This window comes from Rhinichthys klamathensis, unplaced genomic scaffold (assembly GCF_029890125.1).
Source record: "Rhinichthys klamathensis goyatoka isolate OS25496 unplaced genomic scaffold, OSU_Roscu_1.1 h1tg000289l_1, whole genome shotgun sequence".
Taxonomy (NCBI): Eukaryota; Metazoa; Chordata; class Actinopteri; order Cypriniformes; family Leuciscidae; genus Rhinichthys; species Rhinichthys klamathensis.
In genome coordinates, this window is record NW_026606808.1 from 93,445 (window position 1) to 114,718 (window position 21,274).

Here is a 21,274-nt window from a genome sequence, read left to right on the forward strand (position 1 = left end):
GTGAAGAGCTACTCAGAGAAACGGACCTTTTATAGTAGTTTTTTGCTGACCAAGTATTAATTCTTAAATTAATTATTAACAGATATATTTAAGGGAATACCAAATTGCACAAAAGACAAGCCTTGTAGAGGTTAGGTTACCCTGGCCTGTCATCATGTCATTCTTCAGCCAATGTCCACAGTGAAATCATGCCGATCATCTATCTGTCTTTTATATTCAAAAAGGTGATTGTTTTCAATTATATCATATAAAGGTAACACTTTACAATAAGGTTTCATTAGTTAACATTAGTTAATTAAGCCTATTAACTAACATGACCTAACAATGAGATTTGTTATTGTATTAGTTAACCTTTGTTAACGTTAGTTAATTCAAATCCAGCTGTTCATTGTTTTTTCATGTTAGTTCACAGTGCATTAACTAATGTTAACAAATGTAACCTTTGATTTTAATAACATATTAGTAAATGTTGAAATTAATATTATCTAAGATTAATAAATGCTGTAGAAGTATTGTTCATTCTTAGTTCATCTTAACTAAGGTAGTTAACTTATGTTAATTAATGAACCTTATTGTAAAGTGTTACCCATATAAAATAATGCTGTAGCAATACAATGAGCTATTGAGGTATATTACAGTAAACATTTTCAATATTATTGTATATTTTTATACAAATATTAATTGTGGTTAACAGCCCTTGCTTGAAGGCAAATCTTAGCTATCAGGTTTGGGTTAGGTTGCCCTGGCCCTTAATCTAATGTTAAAGTTCATATTAGTTTATTCATTTTATTGAAAGACTGGTGAAATAACATTGAATGAACTTTGGAACTAGAAGTGGAGTGACCTGTGGACAGTTTTATATTTGTAATGAAAGTAATTTTAGTACTTTAAACAAATGCAAAGTTTTCAACAGCAGTAGACTGCATTGAGCACGACACATCGTATTTAAAAGTCAACAGTTATAGAACCCTGGAAAATATGTGATATACAGTATTATTAAAATGTTAAATAATATTTTTCATAGACAATACATAACCCCATTCCACACACACACACACATTCAAACACTTAAACTGACTCAAGTAATCGTTCAAGCCAATTAATGTTACACATTCAGTTTGTTCTTTCGTTTCATGGACTTTTTAGTTTGTATTAGTCACATGTGTTTCTTTGTTTGAGTTTCCCACAACTAATAAGTTTCCATGGACACTAATCTTCATCACAGCTGTTCGTCATTTAGTTAATCACCATGTGCATTTAAGTTCCTCACCTTCACTCAGTGTTTGTCTGGTCTGAGTTAGAGTTTGTGTAAGTTGTGTCCGTTCTGAACCCTCTGTGACTTCTGGTGCGTTCACGTGCTATATGGTAAATACCAAAAGCCGACGTGGAAAATGCACAGGAACACCCCCTCATGTGGTATTTTCCACTGGGCAGCTCGTAGAATTTTTCGCTAGATGAGATATCTTTTGACCTTTTCAAAATGGCGGAGAGCAACGCAAGAGTCGTGAATGGTAAAAATATGTACTATTCATGATCTAGAAAATATACAGCGTATTATTTACCGTTTGAGTTTTGATAAATCATTTTCTTGCTGTAGCAGATGACTTAAAGGTTCTCTAAGCGATCCTGGGTGACATCACTTCTTGTTGACGTTCGAACTATTGTCAAACAAAACGGAGGCTAGCTAGACCCTCCCTCCTCCTCATCCGCACACTAACCCCCCAAACCACACCCCCAAACCCTTCTTGTCGGTCATTGGCTGGAACAGTTTGTTATGTTTCGGGGAGCGGGTCGCTGCAGTTTGTTTTTGTTGCTGTTTGTGGAGCCTGGGCTGTCTACAGAGATCGCGTTTCTTTACAGTGTGTTCAGAGGACAGGCAGCCAGCGGATAGTGAGGAGATGTTTGCTGTATGTGACAAAAAATGTTTTGGCCAAAAAACGCGCGACATCGCTTAGAGCACCTTTAAGCAATCTAAAATAGTTTTAGCTAAATAACAGGTCTGGATCTCCATCTTTTTACCACATTACGACAACAAAAGCACTTGAACGCAACACTCTGGTAAATACCAGTTCACAAGTGAACGCACCATTACTGTGTGGATTTTTATTAAACTGTGAATTTATTTTGTTGTGAATCTTCTTCGTGTATTCCTGCACCCTTGCTGACAATTAGCTCTTAATATCCATGGAGTGTCAAACCGAAGTTCTATGTAGGCCACCAGTGGCACTTTAATGTGCTGTTCGATTTTGATGTTAAATGGTGCAGTCAGCTGTGGATCCCTAAACCTTGCGGCAGTATTCAAATAATAAATTGTGACAGAGATTACCCATAGGGTCAATTTCTTGACATGTCAATCAAAAAGACAGCATATTTTAAACCAGTCTACAAGGGGGAAAACACCAGTTACTTAGCTTTTGTCACTAAACTTGCTAACTTCACATTTAAACAAAAGATTTATGGATGCCAGCGACAGAAATAAAATAAAAACTTGGAAGTAAGATGGAAGACTCATGTTTTGTATGATAGACTTCAGTCCTTTAGACATACCTTATGATGTTGGCATGTATTCTACTCCGTAGTAGCTCTCCAAAATGAGAACCAAATTAAGTGCAGTGGCTCTCAACCTTTTTGATTTGAAGGCTCCACATTGTCTAACACCAGGGGTTCCCAAACTTTTCCATTCCAGGACCCACGTAGACAAGAATAATCTATCTCAAGATAGTTGGGTCATCTATAGCATTTCCGTGACCGTGGAGAGCGAAGGTTCGTTTCTCACTGAATTTGTCATCTATAAAGGTTAAAGAAAAAATGTAGCCGGGGTGCCCCTCACAAAAATGTGGGGAAATTTTGTGAGAGCCCTATATCCAAAATGGCTGCCGTCAGCCAAGCTGGAAATTAACTTTTTAATGGTTTTGCCCACAGTGCTGCATAATACATGGTTTCTGAGACTATTAGGGTCAAGAAATTCATAAATTCTGTAGATTTATTGATTTGACCTATTTTTGACCTTCAAATTCAAGATGGCCACCATTTTTTTGGCTCTTTAAGGCGAGACACTACAGGTGAATAGGGTAAAAATTTTAACTTACAGATATCACCATGAAACTTTACCAGTTGATTACTCGCATGAATAGGAGAAAAAAATGTATTGCAAGTTTTCTGTAATTTTATGTTTAAATATGCTAATCAGGCCATATCTATTTAAATATGCACTAATTTGCATATATTTTGAAGTGACGAATCTGACCATTGAAAAAAAACAAGGTTCAAAATTATTTTAGCATTTTGTTGATATATTCAATGAAAAGACATTACCTGAGGGGATTATGAATATTTCTTTTTGTTACCCTGTAAATCAGAAAATACTGCCAATAGCCTTAAATTGACGCTCCTAGTTCCAGTTACTCAGATCTGCCGTCAGAGGCTGCGTTTACACTTGGCATTTACATGCGACCTGTATCCGGATGTTGTCCACATACACATTGAAAAGACAAGTGTAAACGCGCTTCTGATCGGAATGTTATCAGATCAGCGTGTCCAGGTTCGGAGGTAGGTAGTGGAACCTCTTCGTCAACTGGTGCTCTTCTCGCCGAGAAGACCCCCGGAGATGCTCGATTAGAGTCGTGCTTTCCTTCCTGCGAGATGGGTTGGAGCGAAGGCTGTCTCCCTCCACCCTGAAAGTGTATGTTGCCGCTATCGCCGCACATCATGACGCAGTCGAAAGTAAGTCCATGGGAAAGCACGACCTGATCGTCAGGTTCCTGAGAGGAGTGAGGAGACTAAATCCTCCTTGCCCTCCTCGTTCCCTCTTGGGATCTCTCAGTGGTTCTATCTGCCCTGCAGAGTGCTCCCTTTGAGCCTCTGCAATCAGTGGAGCTTAACTTCCTGTCAATGAAGACAGCTCTACTGGTTGCACTGGCCTCCATCAAGAGGGTAGGGGACCTGCACGCATTCTCCATTGACGAAGCGTGCCTGGAGTTCGGGCCGGCCTACTCTCACGTGATCCTGAGACCCCGGCCTGGATATGTGCCCAAGGTACCCACCACTCCCTTTCGGGACCAGGTGGTGAACCTGCAAGCGCTGCCCCTGGAGGAGGCAGACCCAGCCTTGGCACTGCTCTGTCCAGTACGTGCTCTCCACGCCTATGTAGACAGAACGCAGTGTTTCAGGACCTCGGACCAGCTCTTTGTCTGTTATGGTGGGAGGCTGAAGGGAAAGGCTCTCTCCAAGCAAAGGCTGTCTTACTGGATAGTGGATGCCATTGCTTTGGCATACCAGCAGCAAGGTCGACCATGCCCCCTTGGTGTGACAGACCACTCCACCCGGATTGTGGCTTCCTCTTGGGCTCTCATGGCGCCTCCCTAACAGACATCTGCAGAGCTGCAGAGCTGCAGGCTGGGCGACACCCAACACATTCGCGAGATTCTATAATCTCTGAGTAGAGCCAGTGTCCTCTTATGTACTCGCTTCAACCAGCCGGTACTAGGACCCGCTCATGTGTCTTCGCTTGCTCGCCACTCCCCTCCACGGACTGGATGCATGCGATTTTTTCCTCAGGTGAGCTTCCCCCGTCAAGCCCTGAGTTCCTCCAGCACTGCTAACGTCAACGCCAGTGTCTTTTGCCGATTTGTCTATTGCCTGCGCATTGGCTAGGTGCCTCCGTGTGCATGTGTAACAGGTTAAAGAAAGATAAATATTATTGTAACCTTTCATTTTCTGTTTTGTGAGTTTGTTTTACCAAAATCTGGTATTGTTCTGTTATTTCATGGTAGCTTATCGGTATTGGGAGAGTTATTTGTTGTGTACATGCGCCCTCTATTGGATAGAGGCTAAAGTGGTGGCTATATACTGAATTTTCACGTTCTTTTTTCAGTCTGCAGTCTATTTGACTGAGAGAGGTACTTATTTACATCAGTGCAATGTAAACTTGACGTTTACCTGTTGTAACTTTAGTTTTAGGGCATTTTAATGATGAGTGCAGTGCACATACATTTATTTGAGATGAGTTGAGAACTTTTCTGTTTTGAGAGCATAAGAAATTGCTAACATAGCTAACCTCGTGTTTTGTTTTGCTGTATGCTAGCGCTCACTATTCTATCCTCTTTTGATGTAGCCCACATGTTTTAGTAGTCCTTTTTCTTATGTTAGGCTGATTCTGATGGATAGAATCCTGATCTTTTGCTCTCTTTGGAATTGTGCAGGTATGTACTTCCAATACCAGGTTTAGAGTATAGGTATAATGTGTTAATTTAAAGTTTTCTTGTGTTGATTGATGTTCAATGGCACTGAACAGCCTAGATGTAAAGTATGTACATTTTGCTTTGTGCATATTACTGTATGTATTATTGGAAAGAGGATGGTTTATTTCATGTTATAAAAGCTAAAAGCCCTTAGTCAATAACAGAAATGACATGCAATATGTTTATTTTCTATAATTATTTTTCTGTATTTTATTTTCTGATTTTTGAATGTGATCAAATGCTGAGTCTGCAGTCTATTTGACTGAGAGAGGCTGATTCTGATGGATAGAATCCTGATCTTTTGCTCTCTTTGGAATTGTGCAGTGTGCAGAATAAAGTGTCTTGAGGAACGTCAGCGTCTTGTCATCAGTGCACCAGAACACAACGCAGTAGTCAGCGAAGTGCAGACGGCGCCGGCTACACATGGTCCCCCCTCTGGGCGACCCCCACATGTGTATTTCCACTGTAAGCCTCTCTGAGCACGTGTCTTTCCCTTGGCAAGCCACCTTGCCCCCCTGGGGTTGAAATATTCCACCCTTCGGGCTGGACACCCCAGTGTTCTCCGTATGCTACCCCCTTCCCGGTCATATGTGTATTCTGTAAGTCCCCCCTTCGGGCAGGCACTATTTGCATATTTCCTCTGAGATATGCTTCCCAGTGTACCTTGGTATTCCTGTGTTAAGTACGAGTCCTTCGTCCGTGCCAGGCTCACAACAGGGAGCTCAGACTTACGCAGGGCACTGGAAGACAGCTGTGAAGCTTGCTTGATTAGACTGGAACCCCATTCGTCATCACTCGACGTAACTTGGAGTGACAACGAAAGGGAACGTCTCGGTTACGTATGTAACCCTCGTTCCCTGAGTAGGGAACGGAGACGTTATGTCTTCCTGCCACTTCCGCTGTACCGCGGGGACCGCCTGAGTTCAGTCTTGGCTCCTCAGCGAAGAAACATATCTGCATGTTGCCGGCGTCCTCCTTTTATACCCATGAGGTGGGGCGGAGTTGCGCCATGCAAATCCCGCAGGCCCATGGCATTTCTTTGCAATTGGCTCGTTTTTTAATACTCGAAGTCGATAGGCTTTCTAAGCGAAACACCATTCATCGTCACTCGGCGTAACGTCTCCGTTCCCTACTCAGGGAACGAGGGTTACATACGTAACCGAGACGTTTTTTCTCACACTCCTAGTGACGATATTCCACTTCTGTAGCACCTACATACACCAAACTGTACAGTTTTATCCTAACTATATTGTGAAGGTTTGTCCAGAGGGATTTGTTGATATATCATTCTTGGCCTGATTTATATGACATTTTATGCCTAAAAATAGGGCGGAAATGTCAGGTGTGGTGGAGGTGAAAGGAGCGAGGACTCAGGTGCAGAGATGATGGGTTCTTTAATGATAATAACAAAACAAAAATACAAACAAAACTACCCCGTAGGGGAAAACAAATGACTTGACTTGACTGACTTGACACAAGGGGTAACACACCAGGTACGTACAACAACGAAACAGCACAGGACTGCAAACACAGGGAGAATAAATAGGGAGACCAATCAAAGGAGGTAACGAGGGAGGACAGGTGGGGCAAATTAATCAATCAGGTAACAAGATGGGAGGGGCTAGACAATCAACAGGAGAGCACATGGCACAAGGAAACATACATGACAAGCCATGTGCTCACACCAAACGTGACTTGAACACAAGCACATGGCCAGTAAAACCAATCACCAGCCATGTGCTCACACAAAACGAGACATGAACACGCAGCTAATGAAAACACTCATAAGCCACGTGTTCACACAAAACATGACAACATGAAAGCACACAGCTAGTGTAAAACACAAGCTGTGTGCTACACAGCACAAGACATGAAAGCACATGAAACAAGGCACAGACAAGATAAAACAGGTGTGTCAGGGCTCTGTCACAAAACCAAGAGATAGACTAGACAGAAGTGACAGAACCCTGACACTACCCCTCCTCTAAAGGACGCCACCTGGCGTCCCTAAGGAGGAACACCAAAAAAAAAAAAACAAGACAGGAACATGACAACTCACCAACAGACAACAAGACGGGTAGATCAAAACACAGAGACAAAGTGGGGAGGGAGGGAGGGAGGGGAGCCAAGACAGAGCCAGCATGACAGTCCAGGAAGTCTCTATAAGTGACCAGGGAGGGACGGGAGGGTTGACCCAGGGAGGCTCAGGCGGGTCTGAAGTCCCAGCAGAGGGCCATGGCGGGCCAGACCAGGCAGGCTCCAGCGGATCAGGAGTCCCAGCAGAGGGCCATGGCGGGACAGACCAGGCAGGCTCCAGCGGATCAGGAGTCCCATCAGAGGGCCATGGCGGGACAGACCAGGCAGGCTCCAGCGGATCAGGAGTCCCAGCAGAGAGCCAAGGCGTTGCCGGAGGGGCGCTCCAGGGGGACTCCGGCGGGTCTGGAGTCCTGGCAGAGGGCCAGGGCGGTGCCGGGGGGGCGGACCAGGCAGGCTCCGGCGGTTCAGGACTCCAGAATGAGGGCCAAGGTGGACCAGGCGGATCTGAATACTTGGCAGAAGGCCAGGGTGTGTCAGACAGCAAAGACTGGGTTGGCAGGACAAGACATTTGGGTGACTCTGGGACGGCCTCCGGGCTGGCAACGGGCTCTGGGACAGCCTCCTGGAGCTTGGGCGGAACCAGCCTGACTGGCAGCATGGACGGAGCCGGCAAGGTAAGGCGCTGGAGTGGCGCCGACAGGGCAAGGCGCATGGGCGGCGCCGGAAGGGCAAGGCGCATGGGGACGGCCTCTGGGCTGACAGCAGGCTTTGGAACGACCTCCGGGCCCTGTGGTAAACAGGAAGCCTTCTTCCTTCTCTGTTTCCTTGAGCGAGGCGGCGATGCAGCCTCTTCGGCCAACACTGGGGGCGCTGCAGCCTCTTCGACTAACACTGGGGGCGCTGCAGCCTCTTCGGCCAACACTGGGGCCTCGACAGTGAGAGTGGACGGCTCTGGGAGCACCAGACTTGTTAAGACAGAGGAAGCCTTCCTTCTCTTCCTCCGCTTACGTCTGCAAGGCGATGGTGTGGAGATTGCTGCCTCTGGGGGAAATGCAGCATTCACGGCCACCTCTGGGGAAAATGCAGCATTCACGGCCACCCCTGGGGGAAATGCAGCATTCACGGCCACCTCTGGGGGAAATGCAGCATTCACGGGCGCCTCAGGATAGGTGGCAGAAGAGGTGGACCCGTTCTTCCTCCTCCCTCTCTCCGAAGGGGTCATCGGAGGACTGGGGACCTGGCAGTTTGTGAGGTAAATGGGAGGTGGGCCAAGAGGCGGAAGACCACCCTCTTCCCCACGGTTGTATACAAACCCCACAAACTGCCAGAAAGACAGTATCCCCAACATTTCCATCTCCCAGGCGCTGACAGGCTCGTTCAGGCCGCTGTTAAAAATGTCTTTAAGCGCAGTGTTGTTAAGGTCGAGCCCCTCCGCAGTGATGATAAACTGGTGGGCAAACTCCTTTACTGTGGAGCCCCCTTGTCGAAGAGAAAAGAGCTTGCCATAGCGTTCCATCGTCTGACGAGTGGAGGGGCAAGGGCTGGGAGATGGAAACAAGAAGATGCCCATTCTCTGCTGAGTCCTCTGATGGCTGTTTCGTTCTGTCAGGTGTGGTGGAGGTGAAAGGAGCGAGGACTCAGGTGCAGAGATGATGAGTTCTTTAATGATAATAACAAAACAAAAATACAAATAAAACTACCCCGTAGGGTAAAACAAATGACTTGACTTGACTTGACTTGACTTGACTTGGCTGACTTGACACAAGGGGTAACACACCAGGTACGTACAACAACGAAACAGCACAGGACTGCAAACACAGGGAGAATAAATAGGGAGACCAATCAAAGGAGGTAACGAGGGAGGACAGGTGGGGCAAATTAATCAATCAGGTAATGAGGGAGGACAGGTGGGGCAAACAAATCAATAATCAGGTAACAAGATGGGAGGGGCTAGACAATCAACAGGAGAGCACATGGCACAAGGAAACATACATGACAAGCCATGTGCTCACACCAAACGTGACTTGAACACAAGCACATGGCCAGTAAAACCAATCACCAGCCATGTGCTCACACAAAACGAGACATGAACACGCAGCTAATGAAAACTCTCATAAGCCACGTGTTCACACAAAACATGACAACATGAAAGCACACAGCTAGTGTAAAACACAAGCTGTGTGCTACACAGCACAAGACACGAAAGCACATGAAACAAGGCACAGACAAGATAAAACAGGTGTGTCAGGGCTCTGTCACCAAACCAAGAGATAGACTAGACAGAAGTGACAGAACCCTGACAGGAAATCAATTTAAGGCTATTGGCAGTATTTTCTGATTTACAGTGTAACAAAAAGAGATATTCATAATCCCCTCAGGTGATGGCTTTTCATTGAATATATCAACAAAATGCTAAAATAATTTTGAAACTTGTTTTTTTCAATGGTCAGATTCGTCACTTCAAAATATATGCAAAATAGTGCATATTTAATTAGATATAGCCTGATTACCATATTTAAACATAAAATTACAGAAAACTCGCAATCAATTTTTTTCTCCTATTCATGCGAGTAATCAACTGGTAAAGTTTCATGGTGATATCTGTAAGTTAAAAATTTTACCCTATTCACCTGTAGTGTCTCGCCTTAAAGAGCCAATTGGCGGCCATCTTGAATTTGAAGGTCAAAAATAGGTCAAATCAATAGATCTACATAATTTATGAATTTCTTGACCCAAATAGTGTCAGAAACCATGTATTATGCAGCACTGTGGGCAAAACCATTAAAAAGTTCATTTCCAGCTTGGCTGACGGCAGCCATTTTGGATATAGGGCTCTCACAACATTTCCCCACATTTTTGTGAGGGGCACCCCGGCTACATTTTTTCTTAAACCTTTATAGATGACAAATTCAGTAAGAAACGAACCTTCGCTCTCCACGGTCACGGAAATGCTATAGATGACTAACTATTAGTTAATGCACTGTGAACTAACATGAACAAACAATGAACAGCTGGATTTGAATTAACTAACGTTAACAAAGGTTAACTAATACAATAACAAATCTCATTGTTAGGTCATGTTAGTTAATAGGCTAAATTAACTAATGTTAACTAATGAAACCTTATTGTAAAGTGTTACCTTTATATGATATAATTGAAAACAATCACCTTTTTGAATATAAAAGACAGATAGATGATCGGCATGATTTCACTGTGGACATTGGCTGAAGAATGACATGATGACAGGCCAGGGTAACCTAACCTCTACAAGGCTTGTCTTTTGTGCAATTTGGTATTCCCTTAAATATATCTGTTAATAATTAATTTAAGAATTAATACTTGGTCAGCAAAAAACTACTATAAAAGGTCCGTTTCTCTGAGTAACTCTTCACAAACCATCAGCCATGAGAGCTGTTGTGCTTGCCCTGACTGTAGCCCTTGTGGGTAAGTCAAAATATATTTATATACATTTCTTCTTCTTCTTCTCTTTTTAACTCTTTTGAAAAAAATCTTTAAAAAATTTCAACCTCTTGAAAACTAAATTAAAAAAGATTTTCACAGATTATTTATTCTGTTTCTTTCAGCGGCTCAACAGATCAACCTTGGTAAGTAATATGATATGGCAAATGAGTTTTAAGTGGTAATTTAGACTGCATTATTGCTTAAAAGTAATGACCAGTAAAAGTAATTGACTAAGATCACAAATTCTGTACACTTTTCAGTTCCTGAGTTTGCCCCTGATAAGACCTATGTGTACAAGTATGAGGCTCTGCTCTTGGGTGGTCTTCCTCAAGAAGGTCTGGCCAGAGCAGGAATAAAAGTCAGCAGCAAGGTTCACATCAGTGCTGTGTCAGAGAACACCTTCATGATGAAGGTAATGACCATTGAGAACTGTAAACACTAGGGCTGTTTTCGACTAAGGATTTTCATAGTCTAATCTGATTCGTTAGATTTTGCCGTAGTCGACTGATAGTCGAACCTTTTTTTTTTTTTTTTTTTTTTGATAGCAGCTAGACGTTCGGTTGAATAACTGTTCGTCTGTTGGAGAACTCGCTCTACGTTTATTTAAAATGAACAGCAAGACAACTAGAAGTAAATGTGCTTTCCATTAAATTAATCCTTAACACAAAAAAAACGTTGCAATGAACGTGCTTTGTTTTAAATAAATCACACACAGTAAACAAAACCTTAACAACAAAACTTTGCAATGAACTTTGCAATTTAGATGCGCAAACTACGTGCCGGTGCGGTGAGACGTAGCCTACATGCTCGGGCAGATTCGGCTTGAAGTCGTTCATCCTCGGATGCGGCGTCGCGCGCGCTGTTACAAAAAAAGCTGTGCACACAGCCAAGCGAAATGGGGTCTTGCCGGTCTTGCGCACCCAACGCGTCATTTTTTTGCCGTCCGCACCTTCGCGCTCGTGCGGACGCGTCGAGTATAAACAAGGCTTTACTCCGTGTCAGCGCGCGCTCTGATCGGTAAAGGTGCACAGACCTCTCCCGAATCATCTCCAGCAGTAGCAGCCTCCGATCGCACCACTAACTCCGCCTCCGTTTCCCTCGTAAGATGATATTAGTATTTAAACATTCTCTATGATAAAAAATGTTTGTAAAAAAATATTTTAATAGCACGGTTTTGGCGGTTATAGAGTTCTAATGACGGTGTTCAACTATAACCGTCGGTCTCACGGTTATATAATAACGTCACACCCCTCATAACACTTGCCTACTATTCGACTATGAGGTTCATAGTCGAATAAGACCTCTCCGAATCGAATCGTCGAATCCTCGACTATTAGAAGTCAGCCCTAGTAAACACAGTAGGTGTTCCACACTGACAGGAAACTAAAAAAAGGTGTTAGCAAGGTCTGGTTACAATAGCAGCAATACCCTCATTTAAAGTAAATATGTTTCCTTACAGCTCATGGATCCTCTACTTCACGAGTATGCTGGCATTTGGCCCAAGGATCCATTTGTTCCTGCCACTAAGCTCACCTCAGCTCTGGCTGCTCAGCTTCAGATTCCCATCAAGTTTGAGTATGCTAATGGTGTGGTTGGAAAGGTATTCGCCCCTGCAGGAGTCTCCCCTACAGTACTGAACCTGCACAGAGGAATCCTCAACATCCTTCAGCTCAACCTCAAGAAGACCCAGAACATCTATGAGCTGCAAGAGGTTAGAAAGTGATCCTAGTACACTTGATCCATTTTGAGTTCTGCAATCTAATTCTTTGACTTGTCCTTCAAGGATGGAGTTCAGGGTGTGTGCAGGACCCACTACGTCATCAATGAGGATACAAAGGCCAACCACATTATTGTCACCAAGTCTAAGGATCTGAACCACTGTCAGGAGAGAATCAAGAAGGACGTCGGTTTGGCGTACATTGAGAGGTGTACTGAATGCACAAAGGTAATGAAGAAGACTGGAAAGAATTGAAATATTTACTCAATATAATGAAAATGCCAAGAGTCAAATGGTCACATACTTTTCTCCCAACAGAGGGTCAAGAGTCTGATTGAAACTGCATCTTACAACTACATCATGAAACCATCTGCTGCCGGTGTACTGATCGCTGAAGCCACAGTTGAGGAAGTGCATCAGTTTTCACCCTTCAATGAGATCCATGGTGCTGTCCAGATGGAAGCAAAGTAAGATTGATCCTTTGTGAGATTTCTCTTAAAAATATGAAGTAACAATATTACTAATAAATAAATAAATAAATATTTTTTTTACAGACAAACCTTGGCTTTTGTTGAGATGGAGAAGACGCCTGTTGTTCCAATCAAAGCTGATTACTTGGCCCGTGGATCCTTGCAGTATGAGTTTTCAACTGAAATTCTTCAGACCCCCATTCAACTCATGAAGATCAGTGATGCACCCGCTCAGGTATAATTCATTACTTAACATCTTTAAAAAAAAAGTCTCCAAGTCAAAGCCTTTGATCCACGAAGTCGTCATCTGAGTGTTGCCCTTACTCTTTCTAGATTACTGAGGTCTTAAAGCACCTTGTTGAAAACAATGTGGCCATGGTCCATGATGATGCTCCACAAAAGTTTATTGAGCTCATCCAGCTCCTGCGTGCTGCCACCTTGGAGAATATTGAGGCTATCTGGGCTCAGTTCAAAGACAAACCAGTTTACAGGTACAATGTTTGAGCAATAAGTTCATAGCAATATGGTTCAAGGGAAATTTTTATTATGAATATATTTTGAAAACAATAAATCTGTTAGGCGCTGGCTTTTGGATGCTCTTCCTGCTGTTGGCACACCAGTCATTGTAAAATTCATCAAGGAGAAGTTTCTGGCTGGTGAACTTACCATTCCTGAGTTCATTCAGGCTCTTGTGGTTGCTTTGCAAATGGTCACTGCTGATTTGGACACCATCCAGTTGACAGCTGTGAGTACATCTTGCTATACTCAAAGTGCTGTTCTTCAAATCTTACCAGAATCAAATGAATAAGGTCTGTATGTTGCTGAACAGAGTTTGGCTATGCACGAGAAAATCGCCACAATCCCAGCTCTGCGTGAAGTCGTCATGCTTGGATATGGTTCCATGATTGCCAAACACTGCGTTGCAGTTCCCACTTGCCCCTCCGAGCTCCTCAAGGTAAACACCTCAAGACATCCATAAATTTCTGTCATGGACATACTATAATATTTAATATTGGTCTAACTGTATGTGCCTCAAACTCCTCAGCCCATCCATGATATTGCTACAGAGGCCATTTCTAAGAATGACATTCCTGAAATCACTTTGGCTCTGAAAGTCATGGGCAATGCTGGTCACCCTGCTAGTCTTAAAACCATCATGAAGCTCCTACCTGGACTGAGAACTGCAGCTACTTCTCTGCCTCTTAAAGTCCAGGTTGATGCCATCTTGGCTCTGAGGAACATTGCCAAAAAAGAGCACAAACTGGTAAGTGTCAGACACTGTAGGAATCAATTACTGTAAAGATTACACACATTTTCATTCAATAATATACTAACCTTGTTTTCTGCCTCAGGTTCAGCCAGTGGCCCTGCAGCTTGTATTGGACAGGGCTCTCCACCCTGAAGTGCGTATGGTTGCTTGTATTGTGTTGTTCGAGGCCAAGCCCTCAGTGGCTCTCGTCTCCAATCTTGCTGGTGCTTTGAAGACTGAGACTAACATGCATGTTGCGAGCTTTGCCTATTCCCACATTAAGTCCTTGACCAGAATCACTGCACCTGATATGGCTTCTGTGTAAGAATAACAAAAAATATTTTTACATATTTTAATTTAACAGACAGAATTGAGCACAAGCCAGAGGTAATTATGGTTGTCCATTTCAGTGCGGGTGCAGCTAATGTTGCCATCAAACTCATGAGTCGCAAACTGGACAGGCTTAGCTTCCGTTTCAGCAGAGCCATTCAGCTGGACTTCTATCATAGTGAGTCTTGCCATTTTTTGAGAGAGATATAATAAATGGTTTATTGGGTGTTTCTTAAAATGTGTAAAAAATTCTCCTGACACATTAAATGTATTCTTACCTCTGTCCCTGTGCAGCTCCTCTTATGATTGGAGCTGCTGGTAGTGCCTACATGATCAATGATGCCGCCACCATCCTGCCCAGAGCTGTTGTAGCTAAAGCACGTGCTTACCTGGCTGGAGCTGCTGCTGATGTTCTTGAGGTGGGACAACTAAGACTTAAAAAAAAAAAAAAACTGATTCCTGGTTTTAAAATATTTTCAGTCTTCACTCAATTGATCATTTCAAACAGATCGGTGTGAGAACTGAAGGAATCCAGGAGGCTCTTCTGAAATCTCCTGCTGCAGATGAAAGTGTTGACCGTATCACAAGGATCAAGCGCACACTGAGAGCTGTAAGTTTTCATGTCCAGTGTACAGTATAATTGTGTACTTTTAAGTAATATTATAAACATGATATAGGTAAAATGTATATAACTTCTGTTTTAACACCTCAAGCTCACAAACTGGAAGGACTTTCCAACCAATCAGCCATTGGCTTCAGCCTATGTCAAATTACTTGGACAAGAAGTGGCATATTTCAACATTGACAAGACCATAATTGAAGAAGCAATTCAGGTATAGAGTTTTAGCTCATGTCTACTCTCTCATTATCATATTTTTTTTTAGATCTGTCTCACAAATAATTCTCACAATTAGAATTAAGTTTCTCATAAACACCATCCCCAGATGGCCACTGGACCCAAACCACGTGAACAGTTGAAGCGTGCCCTTAAAGCTTTGCAGGAAGGAGTTGCCTTCCAGTATGCCAAACCCCTGCTTGCATCTGAAGTGCGTCGTATTTTGCCAACAGCAGTTGGTGTGCCCATGGAGCTCAGTTTGTACACTGCTGCTGTTGCTGCTGCAAGTCTGAATGGTATGTTTTTTTCTTAGAATGTTTTATCCTTTTCTTGGATATGAGGGTGTTACTTCGAAGTTTGATGTTGCTCTGTTCATCATTCTAGTTAAGGCCACCATTACACCTCCTCTCCCTGAGGAGATTGAGACTATGACTCTTGACCAGCTCAAGAAGACTGATGTTCAACTCCAAGCTGAAGCTAGACCAAGGTAGACTTTTGCAGCTACATTCATGAAGATGAGATACAATGTACACAACAACAGTTTTACAAACAATCTCCCTTATTCTTATTTCAGTGTTGCTCTCCAGACCTTTGCTGTGATGGGAGTAAACACTGCCTTGATCCAAGCTGCTGTCATGGCAAGAGGAAAGATCCGTACTATTGCCCCTGGAAAAGTGGTTGCAAGAGCAGACATTCTCAAGGGCAACTACAAGGTGGAGGCTCTGCCTGTTGATCTTCCTGAACACATTGCTGATGTCAGGTAATGAAATATTAGTCAGACCAGTGTAGCAAACATTCTGAATCAATTCATAAACAATTCAAAAGGCTTCTGAAAGTGAGATTCACCTTTTTCTTTTTGTTCCAACAGCTTTGAGACTCTTGCTGTGGTCAGAAACATTGAAGAGCCCAACGCTGAGAGGATTGTTCCCTTAGTACCCGAGTCTGCCATGCAGAATACCCAGACTCCTGCTGATTATTTGGTAAATTTTGAACACATGATGGATGTGTTAGTATTCTGAACATTCATTTGCTTTAAGTTTTAAAACAGCAAGGCATATAATATTTAATTATTCTTTTCAGTCCTCTGAAACACCAGATGAGACTCCTGTGAGAGCTGCTGCTCCATTTCACAAGACTCTCTGTCTTGCTGTCCCATACATTGAAATCAAGGGGTGCGTTGAGGTGCACTCTCACAATGCTGCTTTTATCAGAAATTCTCCTCTCTTCTACATAATTGGACAGCACTCAGCCCGTGCTGCACTGACAAGAGGTATTCATTCAGAGAAGATTACATTGATTAAACTCAAAAATCTGCAGACAAAATAATAATTGTCATTCTGGCTTTAGCTGAAGGTCCTGCAGTTGAAAGACTTGAGCTTGAAGTCCAAGTTGGTCCCAGAGCTGCTGAGAGACTCCTTAAGCAAATCAGCCTCATTGATGATGAGACTCCAGAAGGAAAGGCCTTCCTGTTGAAACTGAGGGAAATCCTGGAGACTGAAGACAAAAATGCGTCCGTCTCCTCTGAAAGCAGCAGTAGCAGCCGCAGGAGCCGCAGGAGCCGCAGCAGCAGCAGCAGCAGCAGCAGCAGCAGCAGCAGTTCAAGCTCCTCCATGTCCAACTCTCGTAGGAGTAAGGTGAGGACGTGAAATGTAGCGTGTTGGTTAGGTAGCCAATATTTGTGTCATAAATAAATTTTTTACTGAATCATTTTATATGGATTTTTAGACTGCCATGATCATGGAGCCCTTCAAGAAATTCCACAAAGATCGGGTAACTACTAAAAATACTACTTTTAATATTATTACTTTAGATAATATTGATTACTTATTACAAAACGCATTTTTGCTTGCAGTTCTTGGCACCCCATGGTGCTTCAAAGGCAGTAAGCAGTGGAAGCACTGCATCTAGCTTTGAGGCTCTCCAGAAACAGGTGAATCAATTAGTGTCATTAATAACATATAACCCAAAGGTGACATTTTATACTAAATTCCACTTAAATTGATTATGGTTTATGCTTTCAGGCTATATTCCTCGGAAGTGCTCTTCCACCTGTTTTTGCTGTCATTGCCCGTGCTGTGAGAGTTGACCACAAGCTGCTGGGCTACCAACTTGCTGCATACTTTGACAAGCCAACAGCAAGAGTGCAGCTCGTTGTTTCCTCCATCGCTGAAAATGACAACATGAAGATCTGTGCTGATGGTGCCCTGCTGAGCAAGCACAAAGTCACTGTAAGACTGGAACTATTATCGAAATTAATTTCTCAAGTGAAATAATTTACATCAATACCATCCTTTGAACACAAATGTCCTTCAGGCCAAGGTTGCTTGGGGTCAAGAATGCCAACAGTATGCAGTCACTGCTAAAGCTGAAGCCGGTGTCCTGGGCGAATTCCCTGCTGCACGTCTAGAGCTGGAATGGGAGAGGCTGCCAATAATTGTCACCACATATGCCAAAAAGTAATGTTCAGCAACACTGAATGACAAATGTATGGAGTAATGTAAAAAAAAAAAAAAAATCAATGATTTAATGGTTATTATCTGTGTATCACGTCCCAATTAGGCTGTCTAAGCACATTCCTATGGCGGCTTACCAGACGGGCTTTAGCCTAGAAAGAGCATCGAACAGTGAGAAAGAGATTGAACTGACTGCAGCCTTGCCAAGTCAGAGATCCTTGAATGTCATTGCTAGGATTCCAGAGGTGAAATAGTTTTCAGTTAATTTGTGACTCTCACAGAGATATAATAAGAAACTTCAACAAATATTCTTTTTGTTTCTGCTGCTCTAGATGACACTGTCAAGGATGAATATTCGTCTCCCTGTCGCTGTTCCCATTAATCCAGACGGAACTCTTTCCATTCATATCGATGAGGACATTCTCTCCTGGATCCAGAAACATTTCAAGGAAGAATAAGAAATGAATTACATTTTACATGTTCACATTCAGTTTAGTTGAATACATTGCCACATTGTGTTATTTGTAATGTAATGCATTCTAATGTTAATAAATACCCTGCAAGTGTCAGAATTGTGTGAACTGATTTTATTTTACAATAATACTCAATACTCATAAAAGTTTTTTTTTACACTTGACAATAAGGTTCACTATTTATTCTTTATTTATTAAACATATAATATGGTGCCCGAGAGGGGACATGTTCGGTTTGCATAGTTTTGTCGTGGTCACGACATATTAATTTGTGGGAACGTGATAATATGCTGAGGCCAAAAGATCATTTTGTCGAGCTAACAACAACATTTTTATTTTGTGGGCACGTGATGTGAAGTCGTGGCTTTAAGATCCTATTTTAAAGGGAAGGACATATTTTTCTTGTGGCCATGAATTCTTGATTCTTGAGGGAACAACATCAACTGTATTTCCTCTGGCCATGAGTTTAATGTGTAAACAAACCTGCGTGACCATAGCAACATGGGAATATCGGAAATGGATATTGTTAATAAATTAAAATGTTATTTAAATAGTTCATTAGCAATAAATCTTAAAGGGGTCATATAATGGTACATGCACTTTTACAAGTTGACTGTACTGAAATGTGTGTTGGCAGTGCCTGTACACAACCATCATATAATGATAAAAATCCATCCAGTGTTTTTGTTTTAATCTCCTTATATGTTTTCCCCTGCCTCAAATTGAGCCGTTCGTTTTTGTGACGTCAATAAAACGGACGCCCCTCCCGCGATTGTTGATTGACAGCAGTGATTCAACACACACCCGCCCTCGCTCGTCCTATCAATCATAGTCCGCGCGGATCGGCGCAGTCATTGTTGATATGCTGGAGCACTGTCTATGAGCAGAATGGCGTCTAAGCGATTGTGGTGTTCCGTCTTGGGTGCAATAACGAACACAGCAGTCATTTTAATGTTCCTAAATCCGAACCGCTGAAGACGCAGTGGCTGAGTTTGTTTTCGAAGGGAATATTCCCCACGAGCAACGTCAATGCTCTCATGTTTGCCGAATCATTTCTCAGTGGACTGCTTTATAAACGAGGATCAGTGTAAAGCTGGTTTTGCTGAGAAGCTGCACCTGAATAAAGGATCGGAACCTATTCGTGTTCCTGCTGAACCTTCAGAAGAACTAAAGTGAGTGTAACGTTTTATTAATCTTTATATTAATATTTATATTAATCTTTGCAAATCGCCAGCTGCACGCTTCACGATGAATGCGTCGGTTTACACTAAGGGTACATTACAGCATGTTTTCTATGTACAACGTTCTCAATATAATTCATAATCCCACGTTTATAATGAACAACGCGTTATGGTTATTGTGTTATTGTGTTACAAACGGTGTATGCGCAGAACAGAGAGGCGGGGTGAGCAAAGCTCATGATCATTTAAAGTCATATGCACTGAAACGGCGTGCTGAAAACAGAGCTGTTTTTGACCAGGTAAAATAAGTGTTTTCTTACAATACTAATGAGAATTTTTAATTAAAGTATATTACAAACTTTTAATTTAGACCCTAAAGAATCATATTAGCTTGTACAAAAATGACATTATATGACCCCTTTAAAAGATTATGTAAGAACATAAAATAATATAGGCCTACAAGAAAACATTTTCATCCACCCCATCCCACAGCCTTTTAAATTCATTCAATGATCATGTCTTTTTTATTTAATATTAGGGTATTATCATTATTAAATAGGCCCCTATTGCCTATTGATTACTAGCTGATATAGAATGAAATATATAGCCTAATATGATACATTCCTGTAAAGTGAACTTTCTGTACAATTCCCATAACTGCGCCTACTGAAATAGAGTCATAGAATCAAGGCTTTATTGGCATGACTGTCGGACACAGTATTTTTAAAACATAGGCTAACCTCTATGATACTGTGAGTAGGCCTATAGATAATACAGAATGTTAATTGGGTAAAGAGACAATGAGATCAAGGGACAATACAAAAAATGAATATATATATACACTCACCGGCCACTTTATTAGGTACCCCATGCTAGTAACGGGTTGGACCCCCTTTTGCCTTCAGAACTGCCTCAATTCTTCATGGCATAGATTCAACAAGGTGCTGGAAGCATTCCTCAGGGAGTTTGGTCCATATTGACATGATGGCATCACACAGTTGCCGCAGATTTGTCGGCTGCACATCCATGATGCGAATCTCCCGTTCCACCACATCCCAAAGATGCTCTATTGGGTTGAGATCTGGTGACTGTGGAGGCCATTTTAGTACAGTGAACTCATTGTCATGTTCAAGAAACCAATTTGAAATGATTAGAGCTTTGTGACATGGTGGAAGTAGCCATCAGAGGATGGGTACATAGTGGCCATAAAGGGATGGACATGGTCAGAAACAATGCTCAGGTAGGCCGTGGCATTTAAACGATGCCCAATTGGCACTAAGGGGCCTAAAGTGTGCCAGGAAAACATCCCCCACACCATTACACCACCACCACCAGCCTGCACAGTGGTAACAAGGCATGATGGTTCCATGTTCTCATTCTGTTTACGCCAAATTCTGACTCTAACATCTGAATGTCTCAACAGAAATCGAGACTCATCAGACCAGGCAACATTTTTCCAGTCTTCAACTGTTCAATTTTGGTGAGCTCTTGCAAATTGTAGCCTCTTTTTCCTATTTGTAGTGGAGATGAGTGGTACCGGTGGAGTCTTCTGCTGTTGTAGCCCATCCGCCTCAAGGTTGTGCGTGTTGTGGCTTCACAAATGCTTTGCTGCATACCTCAGTTGTAACGAGTGGTTATTTCAGTCACTGTTGCCCTTCTATCAGCTCGAACCAGTCTGGCCATTCTCCTCTGACCTCTTGCATCAACAAGGCATTTCCGCCCACAGAACTGCCGCTCACTGGATGTTTTTTCTTTTTCGGACCATTCTCTGTAAACCCTAGAGATGGTTGTGCGTGAAAATCCCAGTAGATTAGCAGTTTCTGAAAT

General features: G+C 42.6%; 1 protein-coding gene across 1 annotated transcript; it reads left to right on the forward strand.

Moving 5' to 3' along the window:
• Positions 1 to 10,669: 10,669 nt before the first annotated feature.
• LOC130103508 (vitellogenin-like) lies at positions 10,670 to 18,262 on the forward strand. The gene is made up of 28 exons (XM_056269753.1): positions 10,670 to 10,721; positions 10,862 to 10,882; positions 11,000 to 11,151; positions 12,199 to 12,450; positions 12,523 to 12,684; positions 12,775 to 12,923; positions 13,011 to 13,161; positions 13,260 to 13,417; positions 13,506 to 13,671; positions 13,756 to 13,881; positions 13,972 to 14,190; positions 14,279 to 14,496; positions 14,586 to 14,683; positions 14,800 to 14,924; positions 15,014 to 15,115; positions 15,219 to 15,338; positions 15,450 to 15,636; positions 15,725 to 15,827; positions 15,915 to 16,100; positions 16,209 to 16,320; positions 16,421 to 16,610; positions 16,688 to 16,974; positions 17,066 to 17,110; positions 17,193 to 17,270; positions 17,362 to 17,568; positions 17,654 to 17,796; positions 17,900 to 18,038; positions 18,126 to 18,262. The coding sequence occupies exons 1-28, from the start codon at positions 10,682 to 10,684 to the stop codon at positions 18,249 to 18,251; spliced, it is 4,062 nt and encodes a 1,353-aa protein (XP_056125728.1). The 5' UTR covers positions 10,670 to 10,681; the 3' UTR covers positions 18,252 to 18,262.
• The last annotated feature ends 3,012 nt before the right edge of the window (positions 18,263 to 21,274 follow it).